The 27,131-nt window shown below is 44.5% G+C and overlaps 1 protein-coding gene across 1 annotated transcript in view; it reads left to right on the plus strand.

The window, feature by feature from the left end:
* The window catches only part of SCLY (selenocysteine lyase), an 84,892-nt gene that overhangs the window by 40,500 nt on the left and 17,261 nt on the right, over positions 1-27,131 (plus strand). Inside the window, exons 9-10 of the mRNA XM_040348951.1 lie at positions 5,158-5,194; positions 12,715-12,798. Of these exons, the coding sequence (XP_040204885.1) occupies positions 5,158-5,194; positions 12,715-12,798 (121 nt within the window). The remainder of the gene's footprint in view (positions 1-5,157; positions 5,195-12,714; positions 12,799-27,131) is intronic.

The following is a 27,131-nucleotide window of genomic DNA, read 5'->3' on the forward strand; positions in this document are numbered from 1 at the left end:
AGGTTACAGAAAACACCTGGCTGGTTACAGTTGACGTTGAGTCACTGTATACCAATATTCGACAAGATGATGCCATAGAAGCGGTAACTCTGGCACTTAATACTGACCCCAGGCTTCCGGATATTCAGGTCAAATTCCTTGTGGATGGACTCCAGCAGGCAATGGGGAACAATTACTTCTGGGCCTTAGGATCATTCTTTAATCAAATTAAGGGAGTGGCAATGGGGGCTCGTTATGCCCCCAGTGTGGCAAACCTAGTATTGAATAAGTGGGAAGAAGAAACCATCTATCAACAAAACCACATATCACTCATCTATTATATGAGGTACATAGATGACATTATCCTCATGTGGGAAGGCACCTGGGCCACCCTGGAAATGTTCTTAAATGGATTGAATATCAACCAATACGGACTTAAATTCACAGCGACATCAAGTCTGGTTTCAATCAATTATTTAGATCTCACTTTAACCAAGAATGATAACAAAATTAATACTCGCACGTATTTCAAAAGTACGGATAGAAATGCGTTTGTACCAGTGAATAGCTGCCACCACCCCAAATGGTTAAGCACCATTCCGAAGGGACAGTACATGCGACTTCGTCGAAATTGTGATACCATCTCTGACTTTCAATCCCAATCTCTGACCTTAACAGAAAAATTTAAAGAAAAGGGCTATCATCCCAAAATTCTAGAAAAAGCAATATCGGAAGTATCAAATATGAACAGAGAGCAACTTCTGACCTCTAAGAAGAAGCCTCCCTTCTCAGGAGAACTGGCTTTCTTCTCAGGCTTTCACCGACAATACCAGAGCATTGAGAAAATTTTCAACAAGCATTGGCCCATCTTGCTTAAAGATAATGATTTAGCTGCACTACTACCCCCCAAACCAAAATTTGTATACAGACGGGCACCAGGACTGAGAAATATAATTGCCCCAAACATACCGGACCCACCACCTAAACCTCTCACTTTTCTTGATGGAACAGGATTCCACTACTGCACCAGGTGCAAATCATGCAAAAGCACCATTAGAAAAAGTAGAAAGATCACAAAATTTAAATCTAACACAACCCAAAGTGAGTACACAGTGAAACCACTTATTACATGCGATTCACACCACGTCACTTACTTACTTGAGTGTACGTGCCCGCTACAATATGTGGGCCGTACTACCAGGAAATTAAGAATAAGGATCAACGAGCACGTAGCTAACATTAAGAGCGGTTTTCCCAATCATAGTGTGTCCCGACATTTCGATGAATGCCATGGTAGGAATCCTGGCCAACTTACATTTGTGGGCATTGACAAAGTAACTGGCCATTGGAGAGGTACCAATATGACACAGGCAGTTTCTCAGAATGAGACCATGTGGATTCACCGTTTGGGGACGATGCATCCACATGGCCTCAACATTGAATTGGACCTCAACTGCTTCCTCACTAATTATTAACTAGGGTGTTGAGTTTATATTCAATGTACATCAAATCCTCTTTTTTTAATAAATAATTTTAAAAATATTTTTTAGTAAATCTAAATATTTTTTATTATCTGATATAGGGATTATATCATTTTTAATATTAATATTTTTAATTGAATGTATAATTGTTGACATGCCCTTGCAAATGTGTTTTACTATCTTATTTATCCATGTGGGCTTGTAGGGATTAATGGGTGGATACATTTCTTCCTATTTTTCCCTTCAATTCATTTATCCATATATGTCCGTTATATTTGCACATTAGATTTGGACGCATACTATTGTTGCCAGTACCGTTCAATCACTTGTATTATTCCTTTGTATGTAGCCAAATATTGATATTATGGGCATAATTTACAAGTCTATGCACTGTATGGGCAGTCCTACGGCACTGAACCCGCTACTGAGGCTGAACCCGGTGATTTCCGCCCATACTAATTGATGGACATATATAAACTACAACCTAGCGTGGTTGGGCACGCCTCCTGAAGACGTTCCCAACGAAACGTACGTCGGGGCGGCACTCAACCACGCACGAAACGTCACTTCCTGCCAACGCTGGTTCCGGACATTGCCGAGGTGGAACGCACGCTCCACCGATGAGAGGTCGAAACAGCGGTATACACTCGAGGTATACATTGTGACACACCAACCCTACGCGATACAGCCTCAGTGCCGGGTCACAGGCACTCCTTATGGTAGGCGGCCATTTGGCTCCTTTTATGTTAAGCCTTTTGTTTTAATAAACCTACTACACTATATTGGCACCATTCTGTCTTTCATGTTATATATTGGGACGTCCAAGACTGGTATATACATCCTTGCTAGGATATAGCAGACTCCACAAAGTGATCCTGGTTTAAGCTATTTATGTCTCCTTGTTTGATACCAAACTAAGGGACATATCCATCTGGTAAGGAGCCATTTCACTTATCCACTTCGGGTGTTTGGTTATATGGTGAAGGTGGAATTCATTGGAAGCACTCTTTTCTCCAGCCTTTTTCTGAGGATCTACTTTGGGACGTTTTTTCTTTTTCCTTTTTTTCACCATCACTGGACTGATTGACTTGAGCCCAGTTCTTACCAAGTTTTATACTATGGGGATCTGGACCTGACTTTATTTATAATCAAGTGTATATGGACTTTAATGTTAGATTTATCATTATTCACAGGTGTTTCACATATTTATATATAAGCACAGTTTTATTATATAAATATTAATTTATAGCGCACCCATCCCCCACTTATTTCCTGTGCTCCCTGTATGCATCACAAAGTTATATTTCTGGTTTTGACTTAAGCCTCGTACACACAATCAGATATCTGATGGAATCTAATCTGTCGGCTATCCGATGAAGCTGACTTTCATCAGTCTTGCCTACACACCATCAGTCAAAAAAATGAAGTTCAATACTTCCGAGCATGCGTCAAATTGATTCTGAGCATGCGTGGATTTTTGACTGATGGACTTCCACACAGACGATCGTTTTTTTTTTCATAGGAAAAATTTAAAACATGTTCTATTTTTTTTTCACCAATGGAAAACAAACCAATGGGGCCCCCACACTATCGGTTTGTCCGATGAAAACAGTCCATCAGTCTGTTTTCATCGGACAAATCGATCGCGTGTACAGGGCTTTAAGTCTACCTTTATGCCTACCAAAAGAGGCATTTTTTTTAATTCCTTATTTATACCGACAAAGAGTACAAAAAGAAAATACACTGAAAGTGAATTAACAGTACACTCTACAGGCACCAGTACAGTATAGCAGTCTCTCCATAAAGAGAGGCGGATATTCCAAAAATAAGAATGCAGGGTATAACACAGTTGAATTTAGGATATTTCAGAGAAGGGACATCCCCGGTGGTAAATGCATGGATTCTTGACTGTAAAATTTGCTGTATGAAAGTTATCCTATACTATTTTAATGTGAAGGATGTGCCTACGAGTGCCAGTAACGATCCTTGCCTGAGAAGTGGCATGTTTTCTTAGGAGGCCATCCTAAATGGGAATTTCCACTTTTGCAGTCAAAATTTGAGAAAACTCCTTTATATGTTTGTTATGTGTTCCCACTCACACAACATACCTAAACTTTTGTTTTATATATTTCTTACTTTTTAGATGTTTCTGAGGTGAAGGCCTCATTACAGATTGCAAACATTTTGGAACAATCTCAGACTGTCACTGTCCTCGCACAGCTATCCATTACATACAATGCAGAAAGTCAGCTTCTACATTTTTTAACCCTTTGTTAGGATAGACAGCGTTCACGTTTGGTTGACAACTGATCAGGAGATCTGCCAGCACATTACAGACAGGGTTAATTTTGATACACATTAAAGTGGGAGTAAACTCCCATCTCTGACTTTTACCTATAGGTAAGCCTATAATCAGGCTTGCCTCTAGGCAGGGCCGCTGTTGGGAATCCTGGGGCCCCGTACAGCCTACCTGATGGGGGACCCCCCCACACACACACACACCTGACGGTATTCTAAACAATATTTTCATAAAAAAATACATTATTATTGAACACAAATGCCACTTCAATTCCCCCCTTCTAGTACAAATCTCCCCAGCCTGCACAATTCCCCCAATCCCTCCTATTAGCCCCGAATTCCCTCATCGGCTCCTGGTACACAATCACCCGCATCTCCCCTTCCAGCACAAATCTTCTTTTTTCAATCCCTTTCCTAGGACACATTCCCACAAATCCCTCCTCCTAGCACAACCCTCTCCCGGGGGAGGGGAAGAAGCTCAGCGGGGGCTGGCCAGGTTCATTATCCCTCCATGTCTCTCACCCAGCAGCTAAAACCCTGATGGGAGGGACAGGGGGAGAAACCTGGGTGAGAGACACGGAGAGCATTGTTCTCCACCAACCCTCCTGCTGTCTGGGCCCCTCTGTGTGCCGGGGCCCCCTACAGGAGGGCTGGTGGTCCCCCCCTATCAGCGGCCCTGCCTCTAGGTGCTGTTACTATCTCCTAAACATGCACCGTTTCGGAGATATTTACTGTACATGCAGCCAGTGATGTCCCTGGCACATACGCTCTGAAGGAAAGGCCATAAACGGCGGCTCCCACGCGCAAATGCGCGAGAGTGATGTCATCGTGGCTCCGGCCAGTCATGGAGCCAGAGTCTGCGAATCCGGAAGGAAGACTGGGTGAAAATGGGAGCGCCTGCAGCAGTGACAGCACAGCACTGGAAGGGCTTTGTTTACAGGTAAGTTTAACACAATGTGCTAGTATGCGATGTATACTAGCACATTATGACATTACCTTTCAGGTAAGAAGAAGAAAAACACCCCGCGGTTTACTACCCCTTTAACTCCCCAGACCACTTCCATAGGAAAATGTACTTTTTGAGTATTATTTAAAAGCAAGAAAAATGCTATATTTTTTAAAGGTTTTCTATGTGAATAAGAACATATAACAAATATAAAGTAAGTGTTATCCCGATTTGGCTGAAAAAGTGTAAATGCCCTTTAACTAATTTTTTTCTGCATGCTGGGAGATCACCGAGATCTACACTGCAGACTTTTGTCACTTCAAAGTGTATGGTGTATGCCATTAGTAAAAAAAATAAGTAACATGATGATATGGTAAGAAAATTCTGCATAATTATAGATTGATGACTTTTATACATTTCTCGTGTATCCTTGACACCTGTTCTTTTCTCCAGGACAGAAAATACACCAATGATCGTGGGGCTAGGCAAGGTGAGGTTGGATTTCTTCTTCATAGCAAAGATGGTACAATTAGCAGTTTAAATGTATAGCCAATAGGAATCCATCGGTTATAAAATCTCAGTTGATAGGGCAAGGTTAAAGGCAAACTGGATTGGTTGTTATGGACTGTACATCATCATTGCTCTTTTAAATGTTCTTGCTGAAAAATGTTGAGTGTATTATGTATATTTAGCACTGAACACATGCTACCTTATGCATTTCCTTTCAATAGACACTGTCACCAGATACCACATTCAAGACACATTAAATGAATAACTTTAGCAAAGGAGCACATAGTGTTCCCTGTATCGTGACAATCCTTATCCCTTTTTGCCTATTGCTTTGCTGAGATGTTTTTTCTGCTGACCTCCTCACTACTGTGTTCTGGATTGGTGGGAGAAAGCACTGAGAACAGCAGGTGTCACAGGAGATCAACACTCCTCAAAGTGTCGATTTCAGAAGAAACTTCAGGTAACAATTCTTCACTGGAGACATGTTCTCAGTGTTCAGTGGCACAAAGAGCGAAAGCTGATGTTGTCTAAGGTGTATCATTTCATATTTCTTTAATTAACAAGTGCATATTGCCATATTTCTCTAGTTAGCTTTTTGTTTTTAGTAGAGTATTCTTATAAGTGAGAAATCATGCTTACAAAAACCAGGTACCCAAAAGCGAGGAGAAACTGACCAATAACAGCCCTTAACACAGTACAGTGGATGTCGCAGAGAGATGCAGTGCCTTGCAAAAGTATTCACCCCCTTGGCATTTTTTGAATTTTGTTGCCTCACAACCTGGAATTTACATGGATTGTTTGAGGATTTGCAACATTTAATTTACAGAACATGCCCACAACTTTGAAGATGTTTATTTTTTATTTGTGAAGCAAACAACAAAATAACAGAAAGTCAATGTGCATAACTATTCACCCCCCCTAAAGTCAATACTTTGTAGAGCCACCTTTTGCGGCTATCACAGCTACAAGTCGCTTTGGATAAGTCTCTATAAACTTGCCACATCTTACCACTGGGGTTTTTGCCCATTCCTCCTTGGAAAACTGCTCCTTCAAGTTGTATGGTTTGCGTTTGTGAACAGCAATCTTTAAGTCTGACCACAGATTATCTATTGGATTGAGGTCTGGATTAGGCCATTCCAACACATTTCCCCTTAAACCACTCAAGTGTTGCTTTAGCAGTTTGTTTGGGGTCATTGTCCTGCTGGAAGGTGAACCTCCATCCTAGCTTCAAATCACACACAGAGTGGTACAGGTTTTTCTCAAGAATATCCCGTATTTAGCACCATCCATCTTTCCCTCAACTCTGATGAGTTTCCCAGTCCCGACTGCTAAAAAAACATCCCCACAGCATGATGCTGCCACCACCATGTTTCACTGTGGGGATGGTGTTCTTTGGGTGATGTGATGTGTTGGGTTGGGTTTGCGCCAGACAAAGTGTTTTCTTTGATGGCCAAAAAGTAAAATTTTAGTCTCATCAGACCAGACCACCTTCCTTCATACATTTTGGGAGTCTCCCACATGCCTTCTCGCAAACTCAAAACGTGCCATTTTGTTTTTTTGCTGAAAGTAATGGCTTTCTTCTGGCCACTCTGCCATAAAGCCCAACTCTATGGAGCATACGGCTTATTGTTGTCCTATGTACAGATACTCCAGTCTCTGCTGTGGAACTCTGCAGCTCCTTCAGGGTTACCTTAGGTCTCTGTGCTGCCTCTTTGATTAATGCCCTCCTTGCCCGCTCCATGAGTTTTGGTGTGCGGCCATCTCTTGGCAGGTTTGCTGTTGTGCCATGTTCTTTTCATGTGGTTATGATGTGGCCCTCCTGCTCCGGTGTATGTAACAGAAAAGGCTCTGGCCTCAGCCATGGGCGGACTGGAGCAAAGATTAGCGACTCGGATTGCATCTTCTCTGTCGAGAGAAAAATGCACCAGGTCTCCCTCGCCCCCTGCAGAGTTTCTCATGGCGGAACAACTATCCTCGGAAGAGGTTGACTTACCCTCAGGGGATCAGTCAGATGTCTCTACGGTGGACACAGCTACTGTATCTCCTGTGTGAACAAGACTCTGACCTGTCCGGTGGACAATGTGCAGATGTTTAAAGACCCGACAGATAAGAGATTGGAGACATTGTTAAAAACCTCATTCGCTACGACCAGAGGGGTAGCCCAACCTGCAGTAGCAGCTATTGGTATCTGCCAAGCCTTAAAGACCAGATGAAGCAGGTCTTGAAAGATATCCCGGCTCAGCAAGCTCGGGAGTTGGCCGATTTTCCTAAGGCATTATGCTTTGCAGTAGATGCCATCAAAGACTCTATACAACAGTCCTCCCGCCTTACGGTCCTTTTAGTTCATATGAGTAGGCTGCTCTGGTTGAAAAACTTGTCAGCCGAAACGCCTTGCAAGAAGCTTCTGGCCGGGTTTCCTTTCCACGGGGAGCGTCTATTCTGGGAAGATTTGGATAAGTATATCCAGAAAATTTCCAGCGGCAAAAGCACGCTGTTGCCAGTTAAGAAGAGGTTTAGTTGTCCTCCCTCTTTTAAGAGGCCCTCCTCTCCAGTTCCTGGGACTTCTGCTTCCAGACAGTTCCGACGGCCTCCCAGAATATCTAATACGGGAGGAAAACCTCAGGGGCAGCCTCAGGGTCCCAAAAAAAAAACGGAACTGTAAGCCGGCCAAGCCAGCATCTAAGTCAGCACTATGAAGGTTTGCCCCCACTCAGCCGGATGGGGAGAAGACTTCAGCTGTATGCAGGGGCTTGGCAAGAGGGGATCCAAGACAATTGGGTCCTCTCCGCAGGATACAGACTGGAGTTGCGAGAATTTCCTCCACCCCGCTTCTTAGCTTTAAGCGTCCTGAAAGACCCAGGAAAGAGAAGGTCTCTAGTATTGGCTTTGGATCATCTGTTATTGCAAGGGGTAATCATAGAACTACCGGTAGAAGAGCAAGGTTTGGGTTTCTATTCAAACCTTTTTACCGTCCCAAAGCCGAAAGGAGACGTAAGACCCATTCTGGATTTCAAGGCCCTAAACCAGTTCCTAAATGTCCGATCTTTTCGGATGGAATAAATCCGGTCAGTGGTCGCCTCCTTACGGGGGGAGAACTATTAGCGTTGATCGATATCAAGGACGCATACCTACATATACCTATCTTTATCGGCCATCAGAAGCTGTTACGCTTCGCGGAAGGTCAACCCCATTTTCAGTTTGTGGCTTTACCCTTCGGACTGGCCACTGCGCCTCGGGTGTTCACAAAGTTTCTGGCCCCCCTCTTGGCCAATCTAAGGTCTCAGGGCATATCTATAGTGGCCTATTTGGACGATCTGTTGTTGGTAGATCGCTGGGTTGCCGACCTAAACCTAGCAGTATACAGTGTGAGGTACCTGGAGTCCATGGGTTGGATTCTCAACCTGGACAAATCAGCCTTAATTCCTGTGAAAAGGCTGGAATATTTAGGTCTATTCATAGACACAGATCAGAAAGATATCTTTTTTTCCTCGGGCAAAGATCGATTCTTTAAAGGAGATGGTCAGTGAAAAACGTCAGCCATCCATTCGCCTTTGTATGCGGCCTCTGGGGAAAATGGTAGCTTAATTTGAGGCCATCCCATTTGCCCAGTTCCACTCAAGGAAATTACAAAACGCCATCTTGTCCGCATGTAACAAAAAGGTCCAAGCCTTAGACTTCCCTATGTTGCTCTTCCCAACGGTTCGGCAGAGCCTTTGTTGGTGGCTAGTTCCCCAAAATTTGCAAAAGGGGAAGTCCTTTGTTCCAATTTCTTGGAGGGTAGTGACTACAGATGCCAGTCTTTTAGGCTGGAGTGCAGTCCTGGGGGAGCTATCTCTCCAGGGAAAGTGGTCAGTCTCTGAGAAATCTCTACCCATCAACCTGCTAGAGATTCGGGCAGCACGTCTAGCCCTAAGAGCATGGACAGACAAGTTGCAGGGGTACCCAGTCAGGATACAATCCGACAATGCCAAGGCTGTGGCGTACATAAATCACCAGGGTGGCACGAGGAGTCGTGCGGCGCAAAAAAAAGTAGATCAAACCCTGATTTGGGCAGAAAAGCATGTCCCGTGCATATCAGCGATATTCATTCCGGGGATAAACATTTGGCAGGAAGACTTCTTAAGTCGCCAACAGTTGCTTCCAGGGGAATGGGCTCTTCACCCCGACATCTTCCTGGGCATATGTCAGAGGTGGGGAACACCAGATATGGATCTCTTGGCATCGAGGTTCAATGCAAAAGTGGACAATTTTCTGTCCCGGACGAGAGATCCGCTTGCTTGCGGAACAGATGCGCTGGTGTTTCCATGGGATCGGTTCTCCCTAATTTATGCGTTTCCTCCGCTACAATTGCTACCCCCGCCTCCTTTGCAGGATAAAGTCGGAGGAAAAACCAGTGATTCTGGTTGCTCCAGCTTGGCCCAGAAGGGCCTGGTACACAGAGATTGTAAGGATGTCGGTAGTACATCCATGGACCCTTCCGCTTCGTCCAGACCTGCTCTCACAGGGGCCGATATTCCACCCTTCCTTACGGTCTCTAAATTTAACGGTCTGGCTATTGACTCCCATATCCTGAAGAGGAGGGGTCTCTCTAATTCTGTAGTGTCTACACTAATTAATGCCAGAAAGCCAGCATCTAGGCTTATTTATTACAGAGTTTGAAATGCATATGTGGCCTGGTGCGAAGCCAAAAGGTGGCATCTTCGCAGGTATGTCATTGGCAGAATACTGGATTTTCTGCAGTTGGGGGCAGACATGAATTTAGCCTTCAGTACTATCAAAGGCCAGGTCTCGGCCTTATCAATATTTTTTCAAAGGCTACACATTCTCTGGTTAAGACCTTCTTACAGAGGGTGATTCATATTAATCCTCCAATTAAAACCCCCTTGTGCCCGTGGGACCTGAATCTGGTTCTTTCTGCTCTACCCTTTGAGCCTCTGTCCCATATTCCCTTGGTCCTCTTGACCAGGAAGTTGGTTTTCTTGGTAGCCATATCCTCTGCTAGGAGGTTATCAGAGTTGGCGGCCCTTTCATGTAAGCCATACCTAATTCTTCACAAGGACAGAGTTGTCCTGTGGCCTCATCCAGCCTTCCTTCCCAAGGTTGTTTCAAACTTTCATCTGAACCAGGATCTGGTTCTCCCTTAACCACTTAAGACCTGGACCAAAATGCAGCTAAAGGACCAGGCCCCTTTTTGCAAATCGGGATTGCGTCGCTTTAACAGACAATTGTGCGGTCGTGCGACGTGGCTCCCAAACAAAATTGGCGTCCTTTTTTTCCCACAAATAGTTTTTTTTTGGTGGTATTTGATCACCTCTGCGGTTTTTATTTTTTGCGCTATAAACAAAAACAGAGCGACAATTTTGAAAAAAATGCAATATTTTTTACTTTTTGCTATAATAAATATCCCCCAAAAATATAAAAAAACTTTTTTTTTTACTCAGTTTAGGCTGATACGTATTCTTCTACCTATTTTTGGTAAAAAAAATATACGTATATCGGCGTTAGGCGGTCCTTAAGTGGTTCATTTTTTCCAGAACCTAGTTCTGCGAAAAAAAAATCATTGCATACTCTGGATGTAGTGAGAGCAGTTAAGGTCTATCTTAAGGCTACTGCTCAGATTCGAAAAACTGACATTTTATTTGTTCTGCCGGAAGGTCCCAGAAGCAGACAGGCAGCGTCTAAGTCCACTATCTCTAAATGGATTCGACAAGTCATTATTCAAGCCTATGGCTTGAAGGGAAAGGTTCCTTCGTTTAAGGTTAAAGCGCACTTCGCCAGAGCGGTTGGCACTTCCTGGGCAGTGCATCATCAAGCCTCCATGGCTCAGGTCTGTAAGGCCCCGTACACACGACCGAACATGTCTGCTGAAACTGGTCCGCGGACCAGTTTTAGCGGACATGTTCGGTCGTTTTTACGGCCGACCGGACAATTGTCCAGCGGATCGGACAGGTTTCCAGCGGACAATTGTTTCTTAGCATGCTGAGAAACATGTCCGCTGGAAGCCTGTCCGTCGGACATGTTCGGTCGTCTGTACAGCCTCACCGGACATGTCCGCTCAGCCGAAAGCCCTTGCATGTGTCAAAGTGATTAGACGCATGCGTGGAAGCATTGACCTTCCAGGGCCGCGCACGTCGCTGCGTAATCATCGCGGCGACGGCGCGGCCACGTCACCGCGTATCGTGTCAAGGCGGATTTCTGTTTGATGGTGTGTACAACCATCAGACAGAAATCCAGCAGTGGACTGTCCGATGAAAACGGTCCGGTGGACCGTTTTCATCGGACAGTCCGTCCGTGTGTACGAGGCCTAAGGCCGCGACTTGGTCGTCAGTCCATACTTTCACTAAATTTTACCAATTGGATATAAGAAAAAATTAGGAAGTCGCCTTTGGGCGCAGTGTGCTGCAGACTGCAGTTTGATTCCTCACGTCTGATGGCGCCCGGCTTATTTTTGGTGTCTCCCTCCCCTCATTGGCATTGCTTTAGGACATCCCACATAGTAGTTACTATGCTTCTCTGTGTCCCGTGATGTACGAGAAAGAAAATAGGATTTTTATAACAGCTTACCTGTAAAATCCTTTTCTTGGAGTACATCACGGGACACAGAGCTCCCGCTCCTCTTGATGGGGATATTGGGACACTTATTGCTTTGCTACAAAACTGAGGTACTCCCGGTATGGGAGGGGTTATATAGGGGAGAGGACTCCCTGTCTTGGGGCGTGCCAGTGTCCATCACCTGAAGGTAGACTCTATAACCCACATAGTAATTACTATGCTTCTCTGTGTCCTGTGATGTACTCCAAGAAAAGGATTTTACAGGTAAGCTGTTATAAAAATCCTATTTTTTCTAATTTTACTTCACCAACTTAGACTATTTGTGTTCGGATCCATCACATATAATTCAGATTGTCTTGTGTTCAGAACCCCACATCTTCTGCTCTACCACCTTCCTAGATTGCTCATCTAGAACAGTGGTGCTCAACTACTGGGCCATGGCCTGCTATGGGGCCATGACCTCCCTCCTCCCAGGCCTCCAGCCAGCTGTATATCCCCTGACATTCCAGAGTGCCACCCAACCTTCCATGGTAGTGCCCAGCTTTCCTCAACCCCCCACAATACCACCAGGCCCCCTGAAAGCCCTCCAGCCCCCATAGTGCCCCAACCTCCGACAGTGTCCCACAGTGCCATCCCCCTACAGTGCACCTCAGTCCTGAAGTGCCCTCCAGTTTCCAACAGTGCCCCTGCAGAGCTAGCCCCCTGGGGAGACCCCAGCACCCACAGTTACCTCTAGCTCCCCCAGAAACCTCCTGTGCGATGCCACCACGCCTGTTACAGAGCCTCCAAACTCCCTCCCCTAATTCCCTTCACTGTGATACCCAGCCCAATTCATAGCCTTCCAGCATTTCAATATATATTTTGTATCCCCATGCTTTAATTGTGTGATCATAAATGTTATTTAGTGTAACAATGTGAATTCATCTAATTGTACTGCTGTTTCTCCAGGCTGCAGAGTTAGTCAGTTTACACTGTGCTGTATATAAGAACCACCTGCGAGAAGTACGGGACTATCTGGAACAGAGATTACAGGTGAGCAACATCATCCTGAAGAATATTTTTCACAGCATTGTTGTGTTTTTTCTTGGAAGTAGTTTTCATTTTCCCACACCATCTATTTGTTTGTATTGCAGGAACAAACTTATTTTACCCTTGTATAAAGCACTAACAGATTATTTACAGCTATACATTACAAATATATCAGCCCCTGCTCTGATGTTTTTAGTCCCTAGTCATACAAAAAAGACTCCATAGGGGCAGTAAACTGATTAGTATGTTACAGCATTTGTGATAATAAATCATTATACTTCCTACAAGGAGCTCAGTCCCTGCTTATGGGTAAGTGAGTGGAGTCATGAAAGTCATTATTTGCTGCCCTCTGGGCCATCTGTGCATTGTATATCACAGATATAGCCATAATTTTAGAGCCCAAATTACCACCTTGCATACATCTGTTTTGAAAAAAACTATTTTTACATATATAAGAAGGCCAGTATGGTGGCCTGAGTTTATGGGAGGAGCCCGGAGGGTATTTAAGCAGCCCACTCACACATGCTCTTTGTCGGTTCAGTGTGCGGTACTACACGTCACTGGGCCGACTCTTCCCAGCTCACCTCATGTCCGTGAGTCTGCACATTCAATCGCATTCGACATCGCAAGCGCTTTGCGGCTTCTCCCTTCATGGTCTTCGCCGGCGGTTCCCGCTTACTGTCGCAGGTAGGATTCAAACCTTTTCGAATCTTGTGCAATCTTACAATTCGTTATGCTTCCTATCCTGCATCCCTTTTGGGAAAAAATCTGCCTGAGTTACTTTTGCTCATGTTCCAACATCATTCGGCTCAGGCATAATACATTTGCAACTTCCTTCTGCCAAACATACGATTCATTTGTAAATCCATTTGGAGATTGACATGTGTTTGTATGGCTTCTTTGGCAGATTGAGGTGGTAATTGGACTCACATGGTGCCTTCTCTGCACTTGATTAGCCTGGGGGGATGGGTGGTTGGTAGGTGTTCGGTTTCAAAGCAAGGGGTAGCATACACTCTACAACCAATTCGTATCATATTCGTTCAATACTCCTTACTATCAATTCGTATCAGATTAATTTCATGCATTTTACAACCTTTTTGTATCAGATACAATTGCATACTTTCTACCGTTGTCATTCATTGTTTCCCCCATGCCGTGTGTTTTAGTTCCCACAGTGGAACTTACGAATTGCTTGTACACGGTTCTTCTCTCTCATTTATTTACTAAAGTTATTGCCTGTGCGTCATGCATGGCCACACTCTTGGGATGTGTTGCACATCCACTCCAGTCCAAAGCAAACCCAGTCGCACTTTACTGTCCCAGGTAGGATTCGTTAGCTTGTTTGTCATGTCAAATTTGTGCCACTCATGGTGTCACCTGTACCATATGTTTGGTTCCCGCAGTGGAGCTTACAAAGCATTGATACGCACTTCTCGTGTTCTATTTTCTACACCAAACCTCGTTGTTTTGCCCCATGCACGGCATCACGCTACACGTTCCCGACATGTTTCACTCCAGCCACAGTCCGCCGCAAACTCACTCGCATGGCCCACTGTCGCAAGTAAGATTTACACATGCTTTATGCCTTATCAATTTGCTACCATTCATTCTCTCCCATATCGTTCATTAGTGGCCCCTATGGAACCTACGATTCAAACAGGTGTTGTCCTTCTACCTTATACTGCTTGCTTAAGGTACAAACAAACCAGGTGTTTCTATCCTTTCTCAGTAACCCAATTCTTATTGATTGAGACCTTGCAACCATGCAAATCATCTCGGCAGTCTGAGACCCTTGCAACACATGACCCTTACAAAATGCAAAAAAAAAAAAACCGCAAAAAGTTAAAAAATATATAAAACGCAAAAAAAAAAAAAAAAAAAAAAAAAAAAAAAACTATTGCCACCACGTAATCTCAGCCCAGCAACCTGACACCTGTTGAGACCGTTGCAACGATGCAAAATTCGTCTCCACAGCCTGACACCCTTGTTAAGACCCTTGCAAACGCAATACCGTCTTAGCAGCCCCACACTCATCGAGTCTTGCAACCACACTAAATCGTCTCAGCAGTCTGACACCCTTGTTAAGACCCTTGCAACACATGACCCTTACAAAACAAAAAAAAAAAAAAAAAAAAACGCAAAAAAATAAAATAAAAAAAAAAAAACGCAAAAAAAAAAAAAAAAAAAAAACGCAAAAAGAAAAAAGAAATATAAAAGTGCAGGAAAAAAATAATAATTGCCACCACACAATCTCAGCCCCGCAACCTGACACCTGTTAAGACCGTTGCAACGGCGCAAAATTCGTCTTCGCAGCCTGACACCCTTGTTGAGACCCTTGCAAACGCAATACCGTCTCAGCAGCCCCCCACTCATGGAGACTCTGGCAAGCACAGAAAATTGTCTCAGCAGCCTGACACCCTTGCAAACGCAATACCGTCTCAGCAGCCCCACACTCATGGAGACTCTTGCATGCACGCAAAATTTGTCTCCGCAGCCTGACACCCTTGTTGAGACCCTTGCAAACGCAATACCGTCTCAGCAGCCCCCCACTCATGGAGACTCTGGCAAGCACAGAAAATTGTCTCAGCAGCCTGACACCCTTGCAAACGCAATACCGTCTCAGCAGCCCCACACTCATGGAGACTCTTGCATGCACGCAAAATTTGTCTCCGCAGCCTGACACCCTTGTTGAGACCCTTGCAAACGCAATACCGTGTCAGCAGCCCCACACTCATGGAGACTCTTGCAAGCACACAAAATTGTCTCAGCAGCCTGATACCCTTGTTAAGACCCTTGCAACACATGACCCTTACAAACGCAAAAAAAAAAAAAAAAAAATATGCAAAAAAAAAAATTGTCACCACACAATCTCGGCCCAGCAACCTGACACCTCTTGAGACCATTGCAACCATGCAAAATCGTCTCAGCAGCCTCACACCATTGTTGAGATCCTTGCAAACGCAATACCGTCTCAGCAGCCCTACACTCATCAAGACTCTTGCAACCACACAATACCATCTCAGTAGCCTCACACCATTGTTGAGACCCATGCAAACGCAATACCGTCTCAGCAGCCCTACACTCATCAAGACTCTTGCAACCACGCAATACCGTCTCAGCAGCCTCACACCATTGTTGAGACCCTCGCAAACGCAATACCGTCTCAGCAGCCCCACACTCATCAAGACCCTTGCAACCACACAATACCGTCTCAGCAGCCTTACACCATAGTTCAGACCCTTGCAAACGCAATACCGTCTCAGCAGCCCCACACTCATCAAGGCCCTTGCAACCACGGAATACCGTCTCAGCAGCCTCACACCATAGTTCAGACCCTTGCAAACACAATACCGTCTCAGCAGCCCCACACTCATCAAGACTCTTGCAACCACGCAATACTGTCTTGAGCAACCTCCCACTCGTCAAAGACCTTTGTGACCATACAGTCTCGCCCCAGCAACCTGGCATTCATTGAGACCCTTGCAGCCAGACAAATCATCTTTGGCCTCATGTACACTGCTGTTGGTAAAAAAAAAAAAAAAAAATGGGTTCAGACGGATGTTCAGAGGCATTCGAAACGCATTCGAAACGCCAATGCCTGTAACAGCTTGTAAACACTGCCAGATGCGGTAACTCATGTTTACCAGCGTTTCATTCACAGTCGTTTTCATAAAAAATTAAAATAAAGGGGAATATTGTCTCAGCAACTTGACACTCATTTGAGACCCTTGCTAAATGTAATATCATCTCAGCTACCTCACACCCTTCTAGACCTTTGCAACCACACAATCTCATCTCAGCAACCTGACACCCGTTCAGACCTTTGCAGCCATACAAAGTCATCTTAGCAACCTGACACTCATTTGAGACCATTGCAAATGCAATATCGTCTCAGCAACCTGACACTCATTTAGACCCTTGCAGCCATACAAAGTTGTCTCAGCGGCCGACACTCATTTGAGACCATTGCAAAACGCAACATCGTCTCAGCAACCCCTCACTTGTTGAGACCTGTGCAACCACACCATGCCATCTCAAAACAAACCTCATAATCATCGACACCTTTGCAACCATGCAATATCGTCTCAGCAAACGACTGAGACCCTTGCAACCACCAATACCATCAAACCTTCATACTCAAGGCCCCTGCCATCACAGAATATCGTCCCAGCAACCTGACACCCTTGCAACCGCACAATATTGTCTGCAGTAGTATAAAACACGTAGCGGCACGCACCTACGTGCAAACCCGAATACAAACTAAACTTGCAAACACACCTCAGTGACAAACAATCAAACACACAGTGGCACCCAGTTGGCCATTCATCTTCAGTGGCACGCGGGCCACTCATCTTTTCTCAGTTTTTTCCCTGCGGTTAGTTCAGGTTTTCATCCAGCACCAGCGAGTGCACGTTGGCCTGCGAGTGCACGTTGGCCTGCGAGTGCATGTATATCGTCTTGTTGAGCACCTGTGTATTGTCTTGATTTTCTCACACCAATGCAAGATCCAGTCCAAGTTCTCAAACTAGACCAAGCATCAGTAGCAGACTTAGCTATGTGGGACAACTTCCCCACCTGATAGAACATCATTTCAATCTTCATCCCGGCAGTGTCAGCCGAGCCACCAAAGGCTTTTGCAGCCATTTTTTAGGCCGCCACTGGTTCTCCAAACCTTGGCCCCCAGAAATTCTCTTAAATTTTTGCTTCACCCAGTCTTCATCACGCCTCGTGCTGCACCCCATCGTGGCAGCTGCCCAGGTCTGGGACCACACTTGAACAGGACAGACACTGTTCTTCACCACAGCCGACATCATCAATTAAGATAGATCTAAGTCACTCCCCATCACTTCCTGCGCAGGCTCGCGCAGCTGTCACTCCGTCACCAGTTAATATCTTATGTAGACCTTTTCCAGGCAAATGCAGCAGCTGATGCGCTTTCCTATTCCAACCTTGGAATGTATGTTTTTTCCAGCAAGAGCCTGGAGCCGACCCAACAACTATCCCTGTCCCACCATGGACATTGCTGACGATGGACTGAAGTCGCATCTCGCCAACGCAATCCAACTTATTAACCACTCCTTGGCACGCAACACACTGAAGGCCTATCGCACTGCTTGGAACACTAATCGCAAATTTTTGGCCCCTTGCCCCGAAGCAGCAGTTGGACACATCCTAGCCTTCATATCGTATTGCCACATGCAGCTGACCATTTCTCAATACTATCACGCCATATCTAGATGGCATCCAGCATTTCCTGTCCCTGCAGGACCCCAGTAAACCGTCAGTATTCTCGAGCCCATGCAGTCAAGTCCCTCCTACAGGGCATACAGAAGCACCAACCTGTAGTCAGTGGCAAGCGCCTACCTTTCAAGAGTCCCCTCTTTAGGCACATGTCTAAAATCCTTACTCGTTCCCTGTTTAGCGCTTTGCCCAGTCTAGTCACTCAACAGCCATCTACCAGGCCTTCTACGGTTCCCTACAACCTAGTGAATTTAGTCAGCGGCTCCGGCAGTCACACACTGCTCCGACGCCACCCGACTCGTTTTCGAACCACTACACTCTCACAGTCTGCAAACGCAACAAACCAGCCCCTGGGGTTGACATCAACCTGTTTCAGACTGACAACGCCTGACGCCCAGTGACGGTGTTCGACCCACTACTGCTCCATCTACCCAGCCACTCTGATGGTAGCTCGTTGCTACCCTTTCTAAACCAGCTCCCTGAGTGTCAGCCAGTGTGTCAAGCATGTCAGAATCCTCCTAAGTAACTTGGGCTTCAAACCCCAGTCAGTTCTCTGGACATTCTTTCCGAATTGGAGCAGTCTCAGTTGCCTCCCAACAGGGAGTACCAGACTACGTAATCAAGATACCAGGCTGATAGAAGTCTCCTTGTTTTGCCACATACATCCCAAATCCTCATGAAGGAATGGCACAAGCCTTTACCAAGCTGGCTCAATAAATACAAGAAATCAATATAAACTATTTCCCTATCTGAGTCTTTTGCCCCCTTTTCTTGGCATACTGACCAGACCACCAAGGCACACTTCAGGTCTATTTATGTTGTAAGTCTTGTCGCGTGTTTATGTGATCCACATCTCTCTCGGTCAGAGGGTAACGACCATAAATAAGAAGGCCAGTATGGTGGCCTGAGTTTATGGGAGGAGCCCGGAGGGTATTTAAGCAGCCCACTCACACATGCTCTTTGTCGGTTCAGTGTGCGGTACTACACGTCACTGGGCCGACTCTTCCCAGCTCACCTCATGTCAGTGAGTCTGCACATTCAATCGCATTCGACACCCTCCCGCCCTTCCCTTTTTCAGGGCACTTCTCAGCATGTCCTTCTTCAATTAACTACCCATTACTTACCTTGGGTATGCCCCCTTTTCTTGGCATACTGACCAGACCACCAAGGCACACTTCAGGTCTATTTATGTTGTAAGTCTTGTCGCGTGTTTATGTGATCCACATCTCTCTCGGTCAGAGGGTAACGACCATAAATATATATACACAGTATCTCACAAAAGTGAGTACACCCCTCACATGTTTGTAAATATATTATTGCATCTTTTCATGTGACAACACTGAAGAAATTACACTTTGCTACAATGTAAAGTAGTGAGTGTACAGCTTGTATAACAGTGTAAATTTGTTGTCCCCTCGAAATAACTCAACACACAGCCATTATGTCTAAACCACTGGCAACAAAAGTGAGTACACCCCTAAGTGAAAATGTCCAAATTGGGCCCAATTAGTAATTTTCCCTCCCCGGTGTCATGTGACTCGTTAGTGTTACAAAGTCTCAGTTGTGAATGGGGAGCAGGTGTGTTAAATCTGGTGTTATCGCTCTCACTCTCTCATACTGTTCACTGGAGGTTCAACATGGCACCTCAGGGCAAAGAACTCTCTGAGGCTCTAAAAAAAATTGAGAGATGGCCTAGTCTATAAGAAGATTGCCAAGACCCTGAAACTGAGCTGCAGCATGGTGGCCAAGACCATACAGCAGTTTAACAGGACAGGTTCCACTCAGAACAGGCCTCGCCATGGTTGACCAAAGAAGTTAAGTGCATGTCCTCAGCATTATATCCAGAGGTTGTCTTTGGGAAATAGACGTATGAGTGCTGACAGCATTGCTGCAGAGGTTGAAGGGGTCAGCCTGTCCGTGCTCAGACCATACGCCACACACTGCATAAAAGTGGTCTGCATGGCTGTCATCCCAGAAGGAAGCCTCTTCTAAAGGTGATGCACAAGAAACCCGGCAAACAGTTTGCTGAAGACAAGCAGACTAAGGACATGGATTACTGGAACCATGTCCTGTGGTCTGATGAGACCAAGAAAAAATTATTTGGTTCAGATGGTGTCAAGCATGTGTGGCGGCAACTGGGTGAGGAGTACAAAGACAAGTGTGTCTACAGTCAAGCATGGTGGTGGGAGTGTCATGGCCTGGGGCTGCATGAGTCCTGCCGACCCCGGGGAGCTACAGTTCATTGAGGGAACCATGAATGCCAACATGTACTGTGACATACTGAAGCAGAGCATGATCCCCACCCTTCGGAGATTGGGCCGCAGGGCAGTATTCCAACATAACGACCCCAAACACACGTCCATGATGACCACTGTTTTGCTAAAGAAGCTGAGGGTAAAGGTGATGGACTGGCCAAGCATATCTCCAGACCTAAACCCTATTGAGCATCTGTGGGGCATCTTCATATGGAAGGTGGAGGAGCGCAAGGTCTCTAACATCCACCAGCTCTTTGATGTCGTCATGGAGGAGTGGAAGAAGACTCCAGTGGCATGCTGTGAAGCTCTGGTGAACTCCATGCACAAGAGGGTTAAGGAAGTGCTGGAAAATAATGGTGGCCACACAAAATATTGACACTTTAGACCCAATTTGGACATTTTCACTTAGGGGTGTACTCACGTTTGTTGCCAGTGGTTTAGACATTAATGGCTGTGTGTTGAGTTATTTTGAGGGGATAGCAAATATACACTGTGTTATACAAGCTGTACACTCACTATTTTACGTTGTAGCAAAGTGTAATTTCTTCAATGTTGTCACATGAAAAGATATAATAAAATCTTTACAAAAATGTGAGAGGTGTACTCATTTTTGTGAGATACTGTGTGTATGAATGTATGTGTGTGTGTATATGTGTATATATGTGTGTGTGTTTGTGCATATATATAGATATATACAGTGGCAAAAATAATTATTTGATACCCTGCAGATTTTGTAAGTTTGCCTACTTACAAAGGAATGAAGGGTCTATAATTGTTATCATAGGTGTATTTTAAATGATAGAGACAGAATATCAACCAAAAATCCAGAAAAAACACATGATACAAATGTTATGATTTGAGTTGAAGTTCAGTGAGTAAAATAAGGATTTGATCCCCTACCAACCAACAATAATTTTGGCTCCCACAGACTGGCTACAGTATGTGCTCATGTGGTACACAGATTAGTACACAGATTAGTCCTGTCAATTTAAGAAGGTGCTCCTAACGACAACTTGTTACATGTCTAAAAGACACCTGTCCAATAATTCACCATTGGCAAGAAGCTTTGTGAGAAAGAGACAACTGTTGGGGCGATTATTCGCAAATTGAAGAAACACAAAATAACCATCAATTGCCCTCAGTCTGGAGCTCCGTGAGGGATTTTGCCTCATGGTGTAAGGATGATCATGAGAAAAGTGAGGGATCAGCCCAGAACTACACGGGAGGAGATTGTGAATGATCTCAAGGCAGTTGGGACAACAGTCAACAAACAAACCATTGGCAACACAATATGCCGCCGTAGCTTGAAATCCTGCAGCACCCACAAGGTCCCCCTCCTCAAGAAGGCACATGTACAGGTTCGTCTAAAGTAAGGATGAGCTCTGGCGTGTTTGCACAGGCCACATGTAGAGCCCACCAGGAAGTCGGCACTGCGCTGCGCTAATCACAGGCAGGGAGACATTTCCCCGATCTCTGCAGCTGAGCATCGGGACAATGTCTCCCTGCCTGTGATTAGTGCAGCACGGTGCCGACTTCCTGGCGGGCTCTGCACGTGGACTGTGCGAACACCCCGGAGCTCATCCTTAGTCTGAAGTTTGCCAATGAACATCTAAATGATTCAGAGAAGAATTGGGAGAAAGCGCTGTGTTTGGAGGAATTAAAATGTTGAATGTTGACTGTGACCCTAAGAACATCATCCCTTCAATCAAGCACAGAGTTGGAAACATTATGCTTTGGTTTTGTTTCTCTGCAAAAGGTACAGGCTGACTTTGCCGCATTGAGAGGCCAATGGATGGGGCCATATATTGTAAAATCTTAGATGAGAACCTTCTTCCCTCAGCCAGAACACTGAAGATGGGTCGTGGATGTCATGCTGGATCTTCCAGCATGACTATGACTCAAAACATACCGCCAAGGCAACAAAGGAGTGGCTCAAGAAAAAGCACATAAAGGTCATGGAGTGGCCTAGCCAGTCTCCAGACCTTAGTCCCATTGGAAATTTTGTAGAGGGAGCTGAAACTTCAAGTTGCCAGGTGACAGCCAAGAAACCTTAAGGATTTAGAGAACATCTGTAAAGAAGAGTGGACCAAAATCCCTCCCGAGATGTGTGCAAAGCTGGTAACCAACTACAAGAAACATCTTACCTCTGTGCATGCCAATAAGGGTTTCTCCACCAAGTACCAAGTCATGTTTTGCTTGGGAATCAAATACTTGTTTTACTCACTGAACTGCAACTCAATTAATAACATTTATCATGTGTTTTTTTTTTCTGTATTTTTGGTTGATATTCTGTCTCTATCATTTAAAATACACCTATGATGAAAATAATAGGTATATATATCTGAGGTCTCTTTTATGAGGGGGTAACTACGGACCACCAAGGCTCTGATGAAGGAGGCTCGCCTCTGTAACGCATTAGCCATATTGCCGGTCCGATACCATCTGATCCATGCTGTCACTGTGTTCGTTTGTCGATGCTGTGTACCAGTTGTATTCACTGATAAGCGCTGTCCATAACTCCTTTTGTGAGTATGACTATTGTTTTAATTTATTTAATAAAATTCTTTTAAACGGTAATACACTAGGTCAGTGCGCCCTCCGTTTTCTTTTATTTTCTATGAATTCCCATGATTCTGAGGAGGGCTGCAAGATCTTATGCCGCGTACACACGGTCGTTTTTTGTGATGAAATAAAATGACATTTTGAAAAACGTCATTTAAAATGATCGTGTGTGGGCTTCACATCGTTTTAAACCCGCACATGCCCAGAAGCAAGTTATGAGACGGGAGGTAAAACTACTATTCATAATGGAGTAAGCACATTCATCACGCTGTAACCAACAAAAAAGCACGAATCGTCTTTTACTAACAAGTAACCAGCTAAAAGCAGCCTCAAGGCGAATAGAACTTCCCCTTTAGAGTGCCGTCGCTTTGTTCATCATTTTTCACAAACAATGGTGTGTGGGCAACATCATTTTAAATGATGAAGTTGGAAAAATTTCGTTTTTTTCCATGATGAAAAATTAAAAAAAAATTCATGACAAAAAGTGATCGTGTGTACGGGGCATTAGACTTTGCCATGAAATTGGATTACGTTGCCCTATAGCAGAAACCACCAGAGCGCAGGAGAATATTTTGTGTGCTAAAAATGATAGACCCTACATTTTTTGCAAGTGGGCAAACTTACAAAATCTGCAGGGAATAATTATTTTCCCCACTGTACAGTGTGTGTGTGTGTGTGTGTAATATATATATATATATATATATATATATATATATATATATATATATAACATATTTAAAAAAAAAAGTGTTTAATTGTGGTACATTCCACCTAGTACTGCAATGTAGTGCATAAATACACCACACTACAATACAGTTCCAGTCACTTAAATAAGTTACATTCACTCAGCGGTATGATGCCTAACATCTTGTGTGTGTGTGGATCAAAGTTCTATGAACCAGCACATCATGCATGATGCCACTTTACTCCGTAAGCATTATGTGGCCCACTAAGGCACCACCAATAAACCCTAGTGTCATCAATGTCAGAAATAGACCCTGCCCTGCACGTCCCACATTTCACCACAACAAAAGCAGGCAGTTCAAAACATTTCAACAAGCAACGGGTGGGATGGGGGGATAGGAAAGAGGGATGAGGGGGGAGAGTTCACAGGCGTGAACCTTTTTTGAAGGGCAAAGACACTTATGGGACAGTGGAGGAAGGGGAAATCTTCTTTATATGTACTCTTTCTCTGTAAAGTCTAGAAGGGTATAGTCTCTGAGCAGACTATGGACCAGTCTGCAACAGTCATCATCCTGTCCCTCTAAAGGATAAAGAGTTTTCTGGTGCAGCGCAAAACATCCTTAAAGCAACACATGCTTCGCAACCCTTATCAGTGTCCTTTTGTGCAAATGCACCACAAAATAGTATGTTCAGCACCCCAAGATGGATGACGGCTGTTTGTGGCACAAAGTCTTTGAGTTCTGGTTCCAGGGTCTTCAACAGGTCCTGTGCAAAGGGGCACTCCCAGAAAACATGCAAAGCAGTTTCTTTGTGCATGATACAAAGGGGGTGTGCCTGCATCTGCAGGGGTTTCTGGCATGCATAAATATCCTTAGTGGCAACCCACCTCTGATTGTCATCTATGCTAGATCTTTGTGCCTGTTGGTGAGTCTATTTGAAGTAACACTCCTCCAGACCACCTTGCAAATGGCTAGAGGTAGGCCAGGAACAGACTCCCCAATGTCCTTGTCTCTGATCAACTTGTAGATAGTCTTTGGCTTCCACAAGTTGGGCATTACTCCTTACAACCACTACTCCTTGTTATAATTTAAATTAATACCAGGGAGTGTCCCAATTATAGGGAATGAAGCAGTCCCATGTGTCCTATCCAAGGGTCTTTCAAAGTGGCAGGGGAAAAAACGGGATGTGGAGTTGCCACCAGAGTAATAATCTTGTCGATCAAAGTCCTGCAGATGCAGTTGCAAGCAAAAAACACCCTCTGCTCTGTGGAGATGTCGAGTACACCATTACCGCCTTTAAGAAACCCTTTGAATTTGACTACCCGCTTAAATCTGTATATCCTGGAGTCCCAGATGAAGTAAAACACCATCCAGGAAGATGGCCTTTCAGGTATTGACCTGGAATGGGGGGGGTCAGTCTGTCCTTCCAAGACTTCAGGGCTGCGCCCTCAGCTCCAAACTAGATTTTGATTAAATCTGCTCTGATGTTGAAGGGGATGAACGCAGTGGAAGGCAGGAACCACTCTTCAAAAAGCATGGCCTCTGACTTCCCACAGTTGACTTTTGCCCATGAAGCTCATCCGAATTCTTTCAGGTCTGGACTAAGGAGCCAAAGGAATGCTGGTCAGCGCAGAGTACCTTCACATCATCCATGTAGAGTGAGTATTTGACTTTCTCTCTGGATCTGATGTGGTGATCTCTCTGATCTCTGAATTCTGTCTAAAGCATTTAGTGAAGAGCTCTATACAACAAACAAAAAGCATCTATTTTAGACCTCTTAGTCCTCATCGGTGCAATATTTTTTTAGGTTTTAGGTTTTAACTGGCTCAATGATTTAGGGTATATGAGCCCAGGAGTAGTGCAACTGTTAAGGTCACAGTGACCATTTAAAGTTGCCAAGAGGTGGTATAAAAGGAACTAAAAATCGTACCTTTTAGTACAGTAAAACCTTGGTTTAAGAGTAACTTGTTTTGAGAGTGTTTTGCAAGACAAGCAAAATGTTTTAATACATTTTGCCTTTATATACATGCAATGTCTTGATATAAGAGTAGCGTCATGTCACATATGAGTATAAAAAAGAAGAGCGGAGCCTCTTGTGTAGTAATATGGTTACATTTAATGAAGGTACAACATTTAGCAACTTATTACTACACTTAGGCCTCACACACACAATAGGTTAACCTGAGGACAACGGTCTGAAGGACCGTTGTCCTAGGTTAACCTATGAAGCTGACTAAAGGTCCGTCGTGCCTACACACCATAGGTTAAATAACCGATCGTGTCTGAACGCGGTTACGTAAAACACAACGACGTGCTGAAAAAAACGAAGTTCAATGCTTCCAAGCATGCGTCGACTTGATTCTGAGCATGCGCAGGTTTTTAACCGATGGTTTTGCATACTAACGATCGGTTTTGACCTATCAGTTAGGTGTCCATCGGTTAAATTTTAAAGCAAGTTCCTATTTTTTAACCGAAGGTTAAATAACCTATGGGGCCCACACACGATCGGTTTTGACCGATGAAAACAGTCCTTCAGACCGTTGTCCTCTGGCTATCCTATCGTGTGTACGAGACCTTAGAGGTGCCTCTCTTCTCTTTTTTACCCAGTAAAAAAAATGCTTTGATATACAAGTGCTTTGGATTACAAGCATGTTTCTGGAACAAATTATGCTCGCAAACCGAGGTTTTACTGTACCGTGAAATACAGCATTGTCTTCTTATAACATTAGGTATTTACACATCCTCATGTGCAACACAAAACCCAACAACTAGCTGTCTCTGATTATAGATAATTGGGTTTAGTCAATCAAATCATTCTTTTTTGCCCTTGTGGACATCCGTGTATCTAGAACCATTAGTTTATAGCGCATACAGTGATGAAAATAAGTATTTGAACACCCTGCTATTTTGCAAGTTCTCTCACTTGGAAATCATGGAGGGGTCTGAAATTGTTATCGTAGGTGCATGTCCACTGTGAGAGACATAATCAAAAAAAAAATCCAGAAATCACAATGTATGATTTTTTTAAACTATTTATTTGTATGATACAGCTGCAAATAAGTATTTGAACACCTGAGAAAATCAATGTTAATATTTGGTACAGTAGCCTTTGTTTGCAATTACAGAGGTCAAACGTTTCTTGTAGTTTTTCACCAGGTTTGCACACACTGGAGGAGGGATTTTGGCCCACTCCTCCACACAGATCTTCTCTAGATCAGTCAGGTTTCTGGGCTGTCGCCGAGAAACACAGAGTTTGAGCTCCCTCCAAAGATTCTCTATTGGGTTTAGGTCTGGAGCCTGGCTAGGCCACGCCAGAACCTTGATATGCTTCTTACAGGGCCACTCCTTGGTTATCCTGGCTGTGTGCTCCGGGTCATTGTCATGTTGGAAGACCCAGCCTGGACCCATCTTCAAAGCTCTAACTGAGGGAAGGAGGTTGTTGCCCAAAATCTCGCAATACATGGCCCCGGTCATCCTCTCCTTAATACAGTGCAGTCGCCCTGTCCCATGTGCAGAAAAACACCCCCAAAGCATGATGCTACCACCCCCATGCTTCACAGTAGGGGTGGTGTTCTTGGGATGGTACTCATCATTC

Source organism: Rana temporaria, chromosome 4 (genome assembly GCF_905171775.1).
Source record: "Rana temporaria chromosome 4, aRanTem1.1, whole genome shotgun sequence".
In the NCBI taxonomy this organism is placed as follows: domain Eukaryota; kingdom Metazoa; phylum Chordata; class Amphibia; order Anura; family Ranidae; genus Rana; species Rana temporaria.